At 39.7% G+C, this 18,765-nt stretch overlaps 2 protein-coding genes across 2 annotated transcripts in view; one reads left to right on the forward strand and one right to left on the reverse strand.

Moving 5' to 3' along the window:
• ANGPT2 (angiopoietin 2) overlaps positions 1-3,939 on the forward strand; it is a 37,325-nt gene extending 33,386 nt beyond the window's left edge. Inside the window, exon 9 of the mRNA XM_075268427.1 lies at positions 2,159-3,939. Coding sequence (XP_075124528.1) covers positions 2,159-2,319 — 161 coding nt within the window. The 3' untranslated portion in view covers positions 2,320-3,939. The remainder of the gene's footprint in view (positions 1-2,158) is intronic.
• Positions 1-18,765, reverse strand: part of MCPH1 (microcephalin 1) — a 185,859-nt gene that overhangs the window by 110,580 nt on the left and 56,514 nt on the right. The window contains exons 11-12 of the mRNA XM_075269543.1: positions 15,825-15,987; positions 6,742-6,819 (exon numbers count right to left, since the gene is read on the reverse strand). Coding sequence (XP_075125644.1) covers positions 6,742-6,819; positions 15,825-15,987 — 241 coding nt within the window. The remainder of the gene's footprint in view (positions 1-6,741; positions 6,820-15,824; positions 15,988-18,765) is intronic.

Raw genomic sequence — 18,765 nt, forward strand, 5'->3', positions numbered from 1 at the left:
GGTGCGGCATTATGGAGAGCCTTGTGGATGAGGGTGATAACTTTATATTTTATTCTATATTGAATAGGCAGCCAATGTAGCGACTGGCACAGACCGGAGGCATCGCTGTAGCGTCTAGCCTGGTAGATGAGCCTGGCCGCTGTATTCAGAATAGATTGTAGAGGGGAGAGTTTAGTGAGGGGAAGACCGATTAGTAAGGAGTTACAGTAGTCAAGGCGAGAATGAATCAGAGAGACAATAAGTGTCTTTAGTGTATCTCTGGTAAGGAAAGGATGTATTCTGGAGATATTTTTGAGGTGGAGGTGACATGAACGTGCGAGTGATTCAATATGAGGGGTGAAGGAAAGGTCTGCGTCAAACATGACCCCGAGGCAGCGGGCCTGCTGCCTAGGAGTTATAGTAAGGCCTGAGACTGCAATGGATATATCAGGGACAGATCTGTTAGATGGTGGAAACAGTAGTAGTTCAGTCTTAGAGAGATTTAGTTTCAGATAGAGCGAGGACATGATATTAGAGACAGCAGAGAGAGTGTCACTGGTGTTCTGTGCAGGGGTGATGTCACGGGAAGATGTGTATAATTGGGTGTCGTCAGCATAAAGATGGTACCTGAAGCCAAATCTGGCGATGGTTTGTCCAATGGGGGCTGTGTAGAGAGAAAAAAGCAGGGGGCCTAGGACCGAGCCCTGAGGAACCCCAATAGCAAGGGAAAGAGGGGAGGAAACAGAGCCCGCAAATGATACGCTGAAAGTGCGGTCTGAGAGATAAGAGGAGAACCAGGAGAGCGAAGTGTCATTGAGGCCGACTGAGAGGAGCATAGTGAGGAGGAGATGATGGTCAACAGTGTCAAAAGCTGCAGAGAGGTCCAGAAGAATAAGAAGAGAATAATCACCATTGGATTTAGCCGGCAGGAGATCATTGGAGACTTTTGTGAGAGCCGTTTCAGTAGAGTGCAGAGCGCGGAAACCAGATTGTAAGGGGTCAAGAAGAGAGTTAGCAGAGAGATAGCGGATTAAACGAGAATAGACCAGGCGTTCCAAGAGTTTAGAGATGAAGGGGAGGTTAGAGACAGGTCGATAGTTAGCAGCACAGGACGGGTCCAGGGAGGGTTTTTTCAATAGCGGGGTTATAACAGCATGCTTGAAGGAGGATGGGAAGATTCCAGAAGAGAGAGAGAGGTTAAATATTTTAGCAAGGTGAGTGGTGACAGCAGGCGACAGAGATTGGAGAAGATGTGAGGGGAAGGGGTCACTACTGCAGGTTGTAGGGCGAGATGAAGAAAGTAGCTGGGAGACTTCCTCTTCTGTAACAGGTTCAAAAGATGAGAATAGACAGTCTGAGGTGCAATTGGTGAGGGTATCAGTACTATGGTAGGTGTGGGAATCAATGCCACCTGGGGCTTGGGCAGTTATTTCCTGACGGATCTTATCAATTTTAGCAAGGAAATACGTGGCCAGGTCATCAGCACTAAGGTCTGTGAATGGCGTCTGCACCTTGGGTGTGAGTAAGGAGTGAAAGGTTTCAAAAAGCCTTTTAGGGTTGCTGGAGAGAGAAGAGATGAGGGCGGTGAAATAGTCTTGTTTGGCTAGGTGAAGGGCAGAATTATATGTTTTAAGCATGAACTTGAAGTGGAGGAAGTCTGAAGGTGAGCGTGATTACTGTGAGTACTGGGGGGGCGTTCCTCATCGCTCAACATCACGGCTGGGTGGTAAGGAATGGCCCTTCTCACAGTAAAGCACAATAGACGCTACTGTGAGGAGTACCAGCACCGATAGCTCTTCACTGGGGTCACAGAGCATGAAAGCCGAGAGTGCACTGTCGGCTTTCTAGCAGTGTATTAAACTGCATGTGCCCCAGGAGGTCAAAGGTCCTCTAAGTATTTTATAGTCTTTACAGACAAGGTTATAAGATTTTTGTGGTGCGTGGGATTTATTTTTTTCTAATGAATTACACAAGCTCCACATGCAGAAATATTTGATCTAATGATGGCCCCAGTCTATTTGATCTACACTTTCTCAAGACAAAACGCTTATCGGTCTCAACATTTTATAAACAAATAGGTCTCAACACTTAATATGACAGATTATTTTATTGCTTGTCTGTTAGGTTACAGAACCTAAGTACTCTGGTATTGAACTAATAGACATTTCTTTTCTTATAGGTTGGTGGTTTGATGCATGTGGCCCTTCCAACTTAAATGGAATGTATTACTCATTGGGTCAGAATACAAACAAATTCAATGGAATCAAATGGTACTACTGGAAAGGATCGGGCTATTCTCTGAAAGCGACTACAATGATGATTCGACCAGTTGACTTTTAAATACACAACTAAATTATACTTATTCTGTCATGGAGACAGTTGCCAAGAACATTTAGTTAACCATCAATTTGCTGCAATGTTGATTGGAAATTAAAGAGCGATACCCTGGAAAGTGGACTACTTAACTGTAGGGAAGAATGAGTTATTGAAACACATATCTATAGGATTTCAAGGCAGCTCTTTACACGGCCTTTGAGAAACTTTCTGCTGTGTGCAACTTTTATTTGGATGTAAATAACTGGAACTGTGAAGTAAATACAAAAACCCTATCTTGTGCCTCTCTGCAGACACATACTTGCAGTCTTCATGGCAGCCTACCTGCAAACCACTTTGTATTATGTTTTGTATTATGTGGTGTACATATGACTGTAAATTAACTGTATACAGATTTTGATAGTTTGTTACACGTATAAATAAGAGGAGGCCATTTTCTATTTTATGACCTGTTTACATGTCGTCTTATAAGTAATCCTATTTTTAAAGGGAATATACTCCGGTCCAAAATGTCTCCGAAACCAATAATGCTGCTCTGTAGGGGTCTTAGTAGTAGCACGAATATACAATTGTGGCCATAAGCCAATGAAGCAATGAAGAGATATATCTTTTTAGAAATATTCAAATAGGCCTGCAAGTGCACTAGGGACGGGCTCTCCTCTGGAATCACTACCTAGAGTAGGGATTTTAGCTGGAAATTTGCATTTTCAGCTTTTTTAAGTGTCATGCCCCAAAAGTATGTTTGTGCATCTATAAAAGTTCTCTATACAGCACAGTTATTAATTTGGGAGGAATTTTGGATCTTATGGAGCCTATGTAACAGAAAGAGTATCACGGTAAAACCCATGCAAATGCCAAATGTACAGAGGTACGATGCAAATCGTCAATGATTTCTGAATTCTTACTAAGAATGAATAGTTTGCTTGACCATTCTGAAGAAAAATAACACAACAAATAATTATTGTATTCATAACAACTGGACATTGTTACTGATATAACAGATGTTCTTATATTTATATATACATACACAAGTTAGTGATAAGCCATGTCCCTAACATAATAGTACGGAAACAAAGAGGGATAACTATGTTCATAGACTATTGTGGATAGTGGGCAGTTTTGACTACATAGTTACCTCTGATGGATGGAAAAGTGAAGTCAATAAAGACCATTAGACTTTACTGCAGTGGACAGACAGTATAATTTTCAGCATACTCAAAATCTTTTTCCAGGCCCAGTGCAACATAATATCACATTTACCATAAAACTCCCAACTCTGTTGTGATCTGTGGTACATCCAACCAGCTTAGATATGTTACTGATAAAACACCTATATTAATGAAGTACCGCCACTGATTTGCTGTCCATTAAAGGACTGATTTTCCGGACACAATGTCACTATTGTCTATGGGCTGTGTCTGTTATTGCAGTACATTCTCATTAAAGAAAATGGAGGTAAGTGGACAACAGCTCAGACAGCCTATGGACAAAAGTGAGGCTGATTTTTTATTCTTTTTTTTAAATAAAGAAAACAAAAAAAAACCCTCTTATCAGATGTGGAAACTGTTCTTGCATTATTTCACAGCTTTCAGTGGCAGCCAACTGTATATGAAGGTGTTTTTCTCAGAATGACTTGGTCTTTGATTCAAGTTATATTCATACACTTTCTATAATGGTATAAATAGATATTGAATGTATGTCCTCTGTGAACAGTGCCTCTCTTTGTATACATCGACCGTCTTCAATAAATAAGTCATTATTTATTTTCCCTGTTTTCATAAAATCTGAGACTGTTTTACAAGTTTGCCTTTTTCCAATGCCAAGAGAAATTTCTATATATTTATGCAACTTATTTCAGATACTTTCTACCTAGAATTGTAACTATTCGCATAACCATACACCCTGGGAAAAGTGTGATACAGCTAAATCACAAAGGGCATCTAAGAACTAGTAGCAAAACATCTCTGAGATCATAATGGGATCATGGATGACAACCAACACTCCTCCTGAGCTGCTTGATGTTCAGCATTTTCTGTTAAGTTCTTCTGATAATAAGAAAATAGGCAACCCCCCCCCCCAAAAAAAACAAACAAACAAACAAACAAAACAAAACAAAACTGGCACTGCCATTCTCTAGAATTTATATCGGACAAAGTCTGATAGTATTAGTTAATTGAAATGTATATTTATTGTTCTCAAATACAATACGTTACAAGGCACAGAGTCCTTACATCAAGTATAATGAAAGATGTACCAATAGTTCTCTACTTAGAGTGCATTCACACGGAGTAATGTGCCGCGTGACCTGGCACGTATACACCGTGTGAGATTTTGAGCGCCGTATACGCTCCCATTGATTTCAATGGGAATTAGTCTCTAATACGTCGCGTTATTTTGCGGCCGTGATTTTGCGGCTGTAAAATCACGGTCGCAAAATTACGCGACGTATACGATCCAGGCTCCCATTGAATTCAATGGGAGCATATACGGCGCTCAAAATCTCACACGGCGTATACGTGCCAGGTCATGCGGCATGTTACTCCGTGTGAATACACTCTTATACTGTTAATCCCAGTTTTAATACTAGAAGATTATGGACTGAATTAATAGAAAAACAAAGCTACAAAAAAAATAGGTTGTACAATTTATAGTATTTCCACAATACTAGAGTCCATGGTATAAGCTGCCTGATGACTTTGTGGTTCTAGTGTTTGACCTTTACAAGCCATTAAGCTTTGAAGTTTTAGAGTTCTTCTGTTTTAATGAATATCCTGCTGAGGTACCCGAGCTAATAAATACAGAACTATCTTAATAGCCAGTGATTAAGACTTTGTGTCTCAGAATTTCTGTCTAGCTATAAATAAGATTAAAATAAGACAAAGGGTATGCATTGCATTATTTATTTCATTGAAAATGATCAAGGACACTAAAATTCACTATTATCCCAAAAATCATGTATAAGGAAAAATATCTTTGTACCGTGTTAGCTAGTGGATATGAAATATAAAAAATTGAGAGTCTTCAGTAGTTGATACCTTTTTTAATGGCTAAATAAAATAATGACAGATTGCAAGCTTTCGAGGCTGTAGGCCTCTTCTTCAGGCATAGTTTAAAAGTATCAACTGAAGTCTCTCAAATTTTTAAAAATCATATAGTACTTATGAAACAGTGAGTGAACACATACAACCAACAAATGTCAGCAGGTCTGAGAAGTCCAGTGATATGCGTTATCGGCTGTCACCTTGACCATTTTGGTGTTTTGTTTATCTAAATGTATTTAGCCATTCCAAACATATAAACCTTATTATGGTTGATACAAATTAGGATATACTAGCCAAGTGGATGGTTACACGGTAGTTTCTCTAATTTCTATCAACACTATAAGGGCTTATATCTTTGGAATGGCTGAACATATTAAGATAAAAAGAACACCAAAATTCTCAGGGTTCCAGTGATAGATGATGCCTGGCATTGGATTGTTCAGATCTGGTGGTTTGTCTCCTCAGGATTTCAGTGAGGGCCATGGTGACAAAAATCTAACTGCTTGGATCAATGTTTTCACTGTTTTGCCTCCCCCAAAAAACCGAATAAAGTGATCAAAATGTCATTCATTTCCCAGAATGGTTTCAATAAAAAGCACAAAAGAGCCCTTACACAGCTTCAGCGTTAGAAGTAAAAGAAAGTTTTTGTATATTGGAGTAACTATGTATCTATGATAGTTTTATACATACTAGCGCTATTCCAGTGACTGGTTATTGATGGTTTCTCTGTGATTGTACTAACCATCCTGGAGAACTAACTAGATATCTTCTGAACAATGGCTTCTCTAAATCCTTCTTTTTCTTCATATAATCCCAGAAAAACGCTATGTTGAGATCAGGGCTCTATGGGACCCATATCATAGAAACATAGAAGACTGGCCGCAGCCAAAAGAAGGCCTGATCTGTCCTGACATTATTTCCTTTATCTTAGGATAGACATACTTAAAATCACTTTATTGTGGAATTCCCAAATTTGTTGCAAGCATCTACTTTTCTGATTAAACCCCCAATTAATTCCAGATTCTGCCCCCTGAACCTTATTAATGCCTTTAACAGAATATTTCAGGGTCACAAACATGTCCCCTTCGTTTCATTCTTTCTTCAAGGCTACACATATTAGGTTCATCATCACTTCTAGCCTCCACCCTCCCCTTCAAAGGGTGGTCTTCCAAATATTGGATATTGGATTTCATTTAGATTTCTCTTATTTTCATTCACTTAAATTTGGTAATTGTCAAAAATAAACTATTAAACACTTCTACTTTTGAAAGCTTTCTTACTTTACACCACACCTGACAAAACTTTTCCACAGAACTGTATGAAATATATGAAACATTCAGAACTTGAAAAAGAAAAAGATGCCTGATAAATGAAAAATGTAACTTACAGTAGCTCCAGGAAAATCATCAGAAAGCTCAAAGGGTTCCTCTGGAATCCAGTGACCACGTTCAAGACACCACAACACCTTTGTGAAAACAAAAGTGACATATGTAATTATACAAAATACAAATGAAAACTTTTTTTTTTTTTACAGTCATGACTTTAAAGGCTATGGATACCTTTAAATGCATTGCATTTATTTTAGTCTAAAGTCTTGACTATACATTTCTCTTAAGGATTTCTCTCTGAATGGCAGGTGGCAGCTGGGTTGTCTGAAAATAGGCTGCAGAAGACAATTTGAGCAAAACTTTTAATAAGGTTTCAATTAATTCAAAAATTAAAAACACATTTAAAAAAGGTGTCCATAGTCTTTAAAGGCAGCAGGGCAGAAATGTTATGACTTGTATACCAGTTTTATAGCTTACAAGGCATAAAATTATTGCAATTTTAGCACAAAAAAATAGTGACTTTTTGTTTTAGCGCTACCCTCACCACTTTCCAGAAAGGGGGGTCATGATGAGGAAATGCAGGGGGACAGAGTAAGGTTTATAATTACGGTAAGTAGGAATTCTTATGTATATGATGTGGGAAATCCATGTTAGCTATGAACTGACATACGTTTTGCTCTGTGCCCCCCGGTGAAGAGCTATTGGTGGACTGTACTGTGAGAGCGGGCGTTGCTTACCAACCAGTGAAGACACTGAGCAGTGAGGAATGCCCCCCCAGTACTCGTCTATGGATGAGTTCTATCAGGAGGGGAAGCGTTCCTCATCGCTCTCACAGTACAGTGCAATAGACGCTACTGTAAGGAGGGGTGTTCCAACTGACTGTCAGAAATGCCCTTGTGACGGTGAAGAGCTACAGTACCGACACCGATAGATCTTCACCGGGGGCACAGAACGTGTAAGCCAATAGTGCACCGAATTCAGCGCACTGTCGAGTATCTAGCAGTGTATTAAACCCTAGGTGCCCTAGAGGTGAAAGGTCCTCTTTAAGCCCTCCTGACCCTGAGTCCAACATTTTGAGAGATCTTTTGAAAAGTCCTTCTGTCAACAACTCACCTTCAACAGCTGTTACCAAAAAGGCTTTCAATGATACATTGCATTCTATAGTACTATTAAAGGTTTTCATAAAAACACACAGGACAGTTGGACCAATCGGCTACATAGCAGCTATGGAAATGTGATGCATTACATAACATTTCATAGCATCTTTATAGGGGTTTTCCAGGACAAACTGAAAACCCACTGGTGGTTGTAGGAGATGTAAAATAAACGTTATACTCACCTACCCCAGGACCTCAGCTTGGGTAGTGTCCCACAGTTCTCGATTAGGCCATAAGCTCTAAGGCTCCTGTGACCACTAGGGCCAATCTTTTTTTATTTTTACACCTTATGTTTCCACCAGTGGATGGGTGATCAGTTTATCCTTGAACATCAAGTTCTGTAATACTTTTATTCTTTCTTTTTAAAGTAACCAATGAAGCAGAGTACACTTTGCTTGTAAACTGCTTACTCTCAGGTCATGGGAGTTCTTGCAAATTTCTATACTTTGGAATGAATTAGCAGTAACTGTCACTGATTTATGCCCAGCTTTAAAAAGCATGTGAAACTCCACAACTCCGGCTTGTGATGGTCAATTTGTGGCACAAGCAAAACAAACAACAGTGCTGTCATTAGGAAAGAAAACACATTGAAGTCAGAGATTAATGATGCGATGTGCACTAGCAGTTGCTAAGACAGGCAATCATCTTGGAATGGTTTTAACATTATTTAAAAGAACGCAGCAATCTAGTTGTTTGTTTTAAACCTATTTAACATAATTTAGTAGTACACTCGTTGACAAAAAATAACGCACCCATATAGAAATGATGGAGGGCTGCAAAACTCAATATGTAAATGACTACAGTTGTGGTCTGATTAGATACTTGTTTTTGCAGCAAGAGGATGTAAAAGGGATTTCCGTTCTCCCTATAAAAAGGCTGTCATTGGCAACTTTTGGGTAGTGTACTTTTGGCTAGACAAGCCTCTCACACTCTCAAACGCATTTTGCCCAATTGACTAACTTTGAGAGGGGGCATATCATTGGACTGAGAGAACTAGGGTGGATGCTTTGACAAACTGCCTGCATTCTAGGCTGTTCTAAAATGGTTGTTAGGAGGTCTTGGGAACAGAGGTTATATGAGGGCATGCACACACAGTAAACAGGCTTGACATCTAAGACAGATCATTTGATTTGCTGACATGCACAAGCTTCTCCCACAGGTTCCTTGTCTATCATCCAGACTCAAGTGACACCTTCATTACACACCCCAGTTTCTGTCTGGGTCATTTCATTTGATGGTGTCAAGAGTGAGAAACCTGGCCTAGGGATAAATCCAGGCTCCGCTTGAGATCTGGCAACAGTCAGGTTAAATCACAGAGGGCTCCTCATTAATGCTCCAATCCTGCCTTTGCTATGGAGCAACACACTGCCCAAATAGCTGTTATGATTATCTGGAGAGGCTTCACATACAACAGTTGGACATCCCTTGTAGTGAAATGAGTGACAATAACAGCTCAGCATTACTGTATATGCCTGACCGAGTGCACAGGCCGGCCGGTGGCCATTTTTTTGAAGGCCGCTTATGTGCGCATGCGCAGTACGCTCCTGTTCTCCATGGAATTACAGGAGCGTACTGCGCATGCACGAGTAGCGGCCACCAAAAAAAATGGCCGCCGGCCTGTGCACTCGGCTCTTGCCTGCGTCCCGATGGCAGAGCTGACTGCATAGGCGCCGGAGTGTGACTGCAGCCGGAAGAAGACGCAGAAGAGGCGGTTGCTGTTGAAGATGGAGGCGTCGCTGGAGAGAGTTCTCTAGCAGCATTGGGGACGCCCCCAGTGCTGTCTGAGCGCTGGGGCCCGCCCCCAGTGCTGCGAAAGAACTCATTTGTATACCGGTAAAAACCGGTATTTCTACCGAACGGCGGGCCAGAGGCAACTGATAAAGGTAGGAAATGAATAGCCTTTCTTAAGGCTATTCCAACGTGTCAGCTAGAAAAAAGTGTTTAAATGATAGGATCCCTTTAAATTCAATGTGGAAACTCAAAACTAGGCATGGTCAAGCTGTAAACTTCCTGTAAGGCTGCAACAACAGGTCTGTTGGAAAACAGCATAGAAGGCACATGAATTATATCAGTGTGCCAACCATGCCTCCTGGACACTTTCATTTCAAGTAGTGAGCCGGGGTTAGAGTGCTTGTCATTAAAAATACAGCTAGAACATGCTTGTATGTATGGAGCCTTAAAGGGGTTTTCCAGGCAACATTTTTTTTTTTTAAGTTCTGTTAGTGCTATTAATGGGTTAATAAACACCCAAATACTCCAAGCCGTGTTTTTAGTGATTTATGGGAGCTTCTGGCATCCTCTGCATTTGTTTACATGGATAGCTTCCTGCTGTCTTAGCCTACCCCTAACGTTTCGGTCGTTGGACCTTCATCAGATATGATCTATGTACAGGAAGCGGAGGGTGTAGTATATCTCAGGCCTGAAGGTCCAACGACCGAAACGTTAATTTGATCTATTATTTTCCTTTTTGGCTATTGCTACATGTCCATGGCACAACGATTGTTTAATTTATGTAAATAAACTTACCATACCCTTAGCAAATTCAGTGTGTGCAGCAGCATTTTTACATTATTTGCTGTTGGATCGAAGGATCCTTTCTGCTAGCACCACGCTATATATTACCCCTGGGTGTGCGGCACCATTGCTTTCTATATACTAAATTAGAAGTTAAGCGGGGGTTTAACTTACTAATGCATTTTTAGTTTATCCCAGACAACCCCTTTAAAGCTATACTCCATGAACTTTTTCACCCAATTAGTCCTGGCCATTGTGATATATGAAGAAAGGTGAGTTCACTCACTTGGCGACCTCATCTTCTTATACATCCACATACAGGGTCCTTTGTCTGGTCATATGTTGTCAGACTGATGTGCGAACTTGTACACAGAAGCTGGAAGTCCCTCTTTTTTGTTCAAATTTGTGAGAGTCTTACACCCAGGTTCTCAAAGAGTTGCATAGAAAATGTGAATGCTAGCAGCTGTGTGAATGAACAGGTCAGTCCGCTGATCATATGACCTGACTGAGGACCCATTTAGTGCCTATTTAAAGGGATTCTACCATTAAAACTCTTTTTTCTCGTTCACATGTCAGAATAGCCTTAAGAAAGCCTATTCTTCTCCTACCTTTAGAAGTCATCTCCGCCCCGCTGTTCGGTTAAAATCCCGGTTTTTGTCGGTATGCAAATAAGTTCTCTCGTAGCACTGGGGGCTGGCCTCAGCGCCCAAACAGCACTGGGGGCGTCCCCAATGCTTCGAGAGAACTCTCTCTAGCGACGCCTCCATCTACTTCAGCAACTGCCTCTTCACTCGTCTTCTTGCAGCAGGGGTCACACTTAGAAGCCTGCGCAGTCGGCTCTGCCAGTGGCCCGATGTAGTCCATAGAACTACAGGAGCGTACTGCGCATGCTCGCATAAGCAGCCACAAAAAAATGGCCGCCGGCATGTGGACTAGGCTCTGCCAGCGGCCTGATGGCAGAGCCGACTGCGCAGGCATCGAACTGTGACAACAGGCGGAAGAAGACGAGTGAAGAGGCGGTTGCTGAAGATGGAGGCTTCGCTGGAGAGAGTTCTCTCGCAGCATTGGGGATGCCCCCAGTGCTGTTTGAGTGCTGAGGCCCACCCCCAGTGCTGCGAGAGAACTCATTTGCATACCAACAAAAACCGGGATTTTAACCGGAGACGACTTATAAAGGTAGGAGAAGAATAGCCTATCTTAAGGCTATTCTGATGTGTGAACGAGCAAAAAAAAAAAAAAAAAGATTTTTAATGGTAGAATACCTTTAACATGACGAAAAAATTGAGGCTGGGGGAGGGGTGGCACTAAAACCTGTTATATCTTGGGCTTTAGAAAACATAGAACAGTGTTTCTTTTGGTAGCACATGAAACATGAGATAATCATGTTTTATATGACACCAAGGTTTCAGTTTTAACAGTATTTACAAAGATGTCACCAGTTGAAAAAACATTCAGGGTTAGGAGCAGGTTCATAGAAATATGGCAATTTTTGTGGTGGTCCACTTTTATCATCTTCAGTTCACCAATTTTACCGTCCCTTCGGTAAACTTGGGTAATCAATATTGATACTGCTGTATTTTCATAAACACTTGTTGTTCACATACTAACAATTTTATAATATGCTGATTATCAGAATTTATTTTGAAATTAAAGGGATTGCCCAGGGACTTCAACTTATCTTCTTCAGACATTTGTCTGAAGCTGGACTTGGGGAACCCAAGCTGCTTCTGACCCCGGGGGCACGGGATCAGAAACTGCCGCAATCCCCCATTTTGCCAAGTCTCCTCCCTCTCCCATTTTACAAATAGTTACCTGTGCTGTGGGGGCTGGCAGACAATAGTAAAGCCAGCTCCCTAGTGGTTGAGTTAGGGAACAGTTATTCCCAACTTGGCAGTGATTTGCTGTGATGTGAATAACCCTTTAAATAAATGAATTCAGGTGTTTTTTTCAGGCCCATTGCCCACTGCCCATTACATAGTTCATAAAAGTCTGAAGATGCTATGTTCACACTAGCGTTCGGGTTTCCGTTCTTCGGGTCCGCTTGGGGACCCGTAAAACGGAAACCCTATCCACTTGAAAAAAGCTTATCCGTTTAGACTATGATAGGGTCTGCCAAGTTTCCGCTTGAAATTGGCGGAAAGGAAAGTCCTACTTGCAGGACTTTTCTCTCTGGATATTTTAAGTGAATTGGGGGATGGAGTCCTCGAACAGTCACCCAACACTAGAGTGACTGCAGCCTTACTCAGTAACTGCAGACTTCTAAATCTCTCCTAGCATTAACATCTGTACAAAACTGAGTGTCAGAAACTTCATGGCATCAGTTTCCATGGCCAAGCAACTGCATGCATGCTTTACATCTCAAGCACAACGCCAAGCATCAAATGAATTAATGTAAAGCAGCTTTTCGCAAACGGTCCACATGCAAAAAATGACATAAGTTACAACTGGCCCTGCACAGTACAGGGCATAGCAAAATGATTTGGACACGTTTCCCTAGGGAGTCTGTCAGAAGAATGCTACCAGAAAAGAATGGTTATATGATATTGACGTGAACAATTCTACATTTGACTGACACATATAGAGTCCTGAACTCAACCTAATCAAATGCCTTAGGGATGAACTAGAATGGATGTTTATGATAGTAGTTTACTATACTCAGTTCCTTTATTTACCTTTTGTATGTGTTTCAATATTATAGGTAAGTGAGGTTCTGGATGCTTTGACGGGTTAAGTTTGTACTTGGGAGGGTGGCCACACCTATTGGGTGGTTCACCTATGTGTCTGGTGCTATTTATTCCTGTGCAGCATACCAGTAGTATGCATCCATTTTTTGTACACTTGAAATCCTACCACAGGAGTTGGGACTTGGCAGCAGTTACTCCCATCTCACCAGAAATTTGTCAAGATGAAACTAACCCTTTACAAAGAGTGTCCCACAACTTTTGCACATATAACATACTGTAGGTCACTGATAGCGAACCTATGACACGTGACATGCCAAGACATTTTGGGTGACACACATTGTCCAAACCAAGTGGCAGCCACAGGGGCGCACCGACCATGAGGCAATCTGAGATGATGGTCTCAGGCGGTTCCTCATGGAGTAATCGGCATCTTATTGTGTTACTGTTATAAGGAGCGGCCAATAGTTTTTACTTACCTGTCCTCGCTCCTGTCCTGGCCACCCTCCACTGCCTCCTCTAGGCAGCACTACACTAACGTCACAACGCTGGAGGTGGCAGAGGAGGGCAGCCAGGACTAGGGCGTGGACAGTTTAATATAAATTATTGGCCGCTACTCTGTGTGGAGGTGGAGGAAAAAAAATAAGGAGTCATATGCTATGGGTGAACATTAAAAAAGGGTCATATCCTGTGTGGGGCCATAAAATGGGGTCAGATACTGTGTGGGGTCAGCCCATAAAAAGATGTGACACGGCACCAGAGTTAATGTAGGTTATGGTTTTTTGTTTGTTTGTTTTTTTTACAACCACTGCTGTAGGTTGATGAAATTAACTTGTTCATAAAGACAGCGTGTTAAGAGATTGACTCCAAAAGTAAGTACCAAGTAAACTATGAATATGGTGCAGGTATCCAGACCTACCAAAAGCATACAACAATATTCAACGCAATAGTTCTCAGTATATCAATAATTAAAAATTAAAAAAAGTTACACTGGAATAATACAAGTCACACTCAGCAATTCATTGATATAAGGCTACTTTCATATTATGGATTTCTTTTCCAATGGACATTAAAACAGTCGCATGAAACTAGACTAAATATGAGAAAACTATAACTAATATTACCAGTTTCCCATTAGTGACTTGCATGGTAATATACCTTTTGACTATATTGTCTTCGATTAGATTGTGATGTGATGGCTCAATGACAGTTTTACAGCTACAAGCAGAAAGACCCAAAATAAAGCTATTTGTCATATTTTGTATTCTACGTTTCCCTCTTTGGTGCCTCAAGTCTCTCCATTATCTTATTGTTTATTATGTGCGCAGAGGTTATTTCGATCATTAAATATGGAAGTGATGAACAACTGGGACACTGAGTGTTATGAATATACGAGTGTCTGCTGACTGATCCAGGTTCACAACATGCTTTCAGAAAGTTATCATTCTACTGTTGTGTATTTTAGCTGCATGGATGAATGACAGAGCACAGACAGAACTAGGTCTCAAGCAGCAGCTCCCCATCATTACACAGATAAGCTAAATAAATATACACAGTAGGTAATGACATTTTTGCAGGCTTTACTATACAGTGACTACATTCATGTTGAACATCTCAGTACAGACTAAAGTTGCATTCAGATTACTAAAATGATATTACGTTCACTAAACAGGAATTTCTCACACATCTTTTCACTCTATTAACCCCTAGCGTATGCAGTAGTTTAGGTGTTAATGCTTGGCAACTTTTTTTTCATATTTTCCATTTTTCTCCTGATAAAGTTCCAAACTTCTCTATTTTTATGTCAACATAAAAGCTTATTCTTTGTGCGATGAGTTGTACTTTTCAGGGGACATATAATGTTTAGATAAGCTTTTACTTTGGGGATGGGGGGGGGTTCAAGTGAAAAAAAAACCCAACATACTAATCTATGAATTTTTTCTTCTTATGGCATCCACTCTGCATTATAAATGACAATACCATTTTTTCCCACCAGGTTATTACCACAACGGTGATACTATATTTGTATTGGTGTTACCACTATTGCTGAATAAATTGCATTTTGTGAAAATAAATGATTTGCCAGGATGCAACATATTCTGATATCTATAACTTTTTTTTTTTTTTCTGACAAAGCTAAGCAAGGACTCTTTTTTTTTGTGGGATAAGTTGTAGTTTTGATTAATACCATCTTTTTTTGGGGGGAGAAAGGTTACCTAAAACACTTTTTTTCATCTACAATATTCATCGTACAGGATAAATTAATATTTTTGGATAGTGTAAATTTATATGCACATCTGGAAACCTAGTATGTAAAGCATTATTTATTGGTAAATTGCCCATAGATTCCCTATGTGTTATAAAAAAAGATAGCCCGGGGGGAAGGGGGGCATTGATTGCTCCTCTGTCTGCATTGAGAGTTGAGGAGTTGAAGGTGGGGGGAGAGTTATCTGTTCTCCTAACAACCCCGATGATGTGATAACTATTGTGTGATTTGTATTGAATCTGAATCCGTATAGGCACAGAATAAAGCATGTGGATGGTAAAGACGACTTTATTACGCCTTGAATGAAGCATGGACTGATCCATATTATTATTATTATCCATATTATTATTGTATATTATCACAATAATTCACTTTGCAGGTGACCGTATGGTGGTTTAACATATTGTGACCCATATATAAAAACCTTTGTTATCTGAATTCAAGACCCTTTAGTGCGCAGATTTCCAACATAATAGCAAATATTTCACTGAAAGTATTAAATAGACATGTAACCACTTACTTACCCAGTCATAGGATAAGATCCAACATCCTCTGGCAATTCCTAGAATAATATTTAAAGTACGTCGAGGACTTCCAGCAATCACATGAGTGGTAGTTTCACAGACTTCATCTGAAAGCACAAAGCCTCCAAACTTTTTCACAACTTGAATTACAGTGTTCTGATTTCTAAAATATAAAATTATGATGTTTAAGCAATGCAATTCAGAATTTGTCTGTATTTTCTGCATTAATGTTATCACATTATGCTATGACTAATAATTACTTATACTGTATTTTGATTTTTCCCACTCCTTGTGTCTGAACATTTAGCCTTGTAAATAAAAGAAACCCTCAGTTATGCTGTGAAATGCGATTATGAATATGAGCAATGAGTAGCGAATAATGGAATAATTCAGATTCCAATGTACACTCAACCTTTGCGGTCAGCCTTTGCTATGGTTAAACTATAGATTTTTACTGTTCTCTAGACAAGTATGTAGTCATATAGTTACAGACAACACCATAGATCACAGATTGTTTTGTTCAAGTAATCTCCTTAAATAAACAGCAGAAAGGGCTGAGTATTAATTTGCAGTACTGTAACAGACAAGATCTTTGGCAGTAGAATCTGACAATTCCTATACAAGCAGAAGACTGCATCTGTTGCTGTTATCTAAGCTTTCTTGATACAGCATATTTGTGTCACTACTATAAAAATAATATGGCAGGTTGGCAGAACAGAATAGATATATTCATGGTGGAACCAGAGGAAATAACAGTTTCAACAAACTATGTATAAATCAATAGTACAAGCGAAGATATTACAAAACTTCTACAGAGGTTTACATGGAGGGAAATGGAAGGTGTAAGGACACACAAAGTGTTGCAGAAGTGGAAACACAGGTTTGGCCCTCAAGCACACGATTGCTTTGTCAGTGTGCTGACCCATTATTTCCTTATGTCCCTTTATGCACGACCATGTATTATCACGGGCCTGTGTCAGGGGCTGTGAACCCAGGGGCAAAACCCATAATTGGTCCTTCTTCAGTCCATTCTGTGGCTGGGGTCATTAATATAATCTATGTGTTGGTGGAAGTCATCCATGTGCTGTTAGTGTCGTCTTCTCATGGACCTTTACCCTTAGCCTAATGATAATAATTTTGGAGTTAAATATGAGCTTTCTGACATTTATTCACAACATAATAGGTCAATACCCTTCTCTATCTCTTTCTGTATATAATTATTTAAATATAAAATTTAATTGATTGAAAAATTAAAAAAAAAATACTTAAAGGGGTTGTCCAGGATAATCTAAAAATTAGCCCCTAAACTAAACCACCTCCCCCCCACATAACTTCTAATTTACTTCATTTAAAAAAATCTATAATTACTCATATCCCTTGAGTGGTCATGTGACCGCCCCAGGGACACTTTTTGATAATCTGGTGACATTCCATTTCACTGCTTCCGAAACAGAACGTCCCAATTACTTTTGTCCCTCTCCTATCACCATCAATAGTTACCAAGCTTTCCTGTGTCTGGGATGGCTCTCTCCCTGTCTTCTAGTAGTGGGCAGAATAAGTTAGCTACGTAGACAGGGGAGGGGCTAGTAATGGGTGGGATTTTTGGCTAAAGAGAGACAGGGAGGGTGGGAGGGGCTAGTAATGGGCTAGATCACTTGGTTAGAGAGACAGGGAGGGTTTTGTAACGGAATGAGAGAGGAAAGGGGATGAGTGAGAGGGAAATATTGTAGTAGCTACACAGAAAGTTGCACAGCAGAAAGCAAACACTATGTAAACTTAGGGAGAGAATGACAGAAGCAACCAGAGACACCCAGAAATCACTCCAAACACTGGTAGAGGTATATGGATGTACTTATTAACCCACTACTAGCACTAACACATCTTTATTTAAAAAAAAAATATATAATAATAATAATAATAATAATAATAATGATTAATGATTGAGAAACATACATATTACAGGAGATTTTATGGCATCCCATACTAAAGTCATAGGTCCATAGGCATTAATATGCACTTGCCACACAGATATTCATTTATTCACAAATTAGGAAGAATAACAGCACAATAAGAATTATAAAGTAGCAAGGATGCTGTAGAGTTGCCATTTCATGTGAAATACTAACATTTACTAAAACAGACTTGTCAGAAATTGTGAGGAATAATGGTTTTAGTTTTGTTTTTTTAAATCACCTAATATGGCACAAGAGAAAGTGAATATTTAAGAACAGAAATTGGTACATGTTGCAGTAATCTATTGTCTTTTCTATTGTATCTGAAAGCTTCAAAGTCCTTGACTGTATGTTGCAGTTTATAAAATATTACTGTAAATGCGTGGCAAACATTGCTGTGAAGGTGAGATTCATCTTTAACTACCACACAAGTTATTTTTGCCATTTAAAGCGCCTGTTGTAACAGCTGCCGACTACAATTACGGAATGTGCAATATGGTGTGTATTCCGTCTTTGGAGAAACAGACAGACTGCCATAAACAGCGCAATTCTAATAAAATGATGCAAGCAAGTTACATTTGTATAATGCTACCACTCCAATGACCAAATAGCTACACATATGGTTTAGACACTTAACTTAGGGTATTAATATTTCATGGCTTTTAACAAATGCTATGTTAACTCCCTTCCTTAGGGAGAAAAAAAATAAATAAAAATTCAATAACACACACCTCATGACACTACTACACTTCTATTCTGTATAAACAGCAGATAAGGGATTGCATTTTACAGTATACTAAAGAAAATTTATATGTGTTACAAAGAAAGAGGTTCACATCCCTTGAAAGATGCATGTTCTGCTTAAATCACTATATATGGATGCGGATACTTCTATGAATACATACTGTGCATAGACACCAAGTCATTTCAGACATTGTATACTGAAACATCAACTCTAATGTAAACACTTTAATTTGCTCCTATTATGA

The sequence above is a fragment of the Leptodactylus fuscus genome, chromosome 3 (genome assembly GCF_031893055.1).
Source record: "Leptodactylus fuscus isolate aLepFus1 chromosome 3, aLepFus1.hap2, whole genome shotgun sequence".
Taxonomy (NCBI): Eukaryota; Metazoa; Chordata; class Amphibia; order Anura; family Leptodactylidae; genus Leptodactylus; species Leptodactylus fuscus.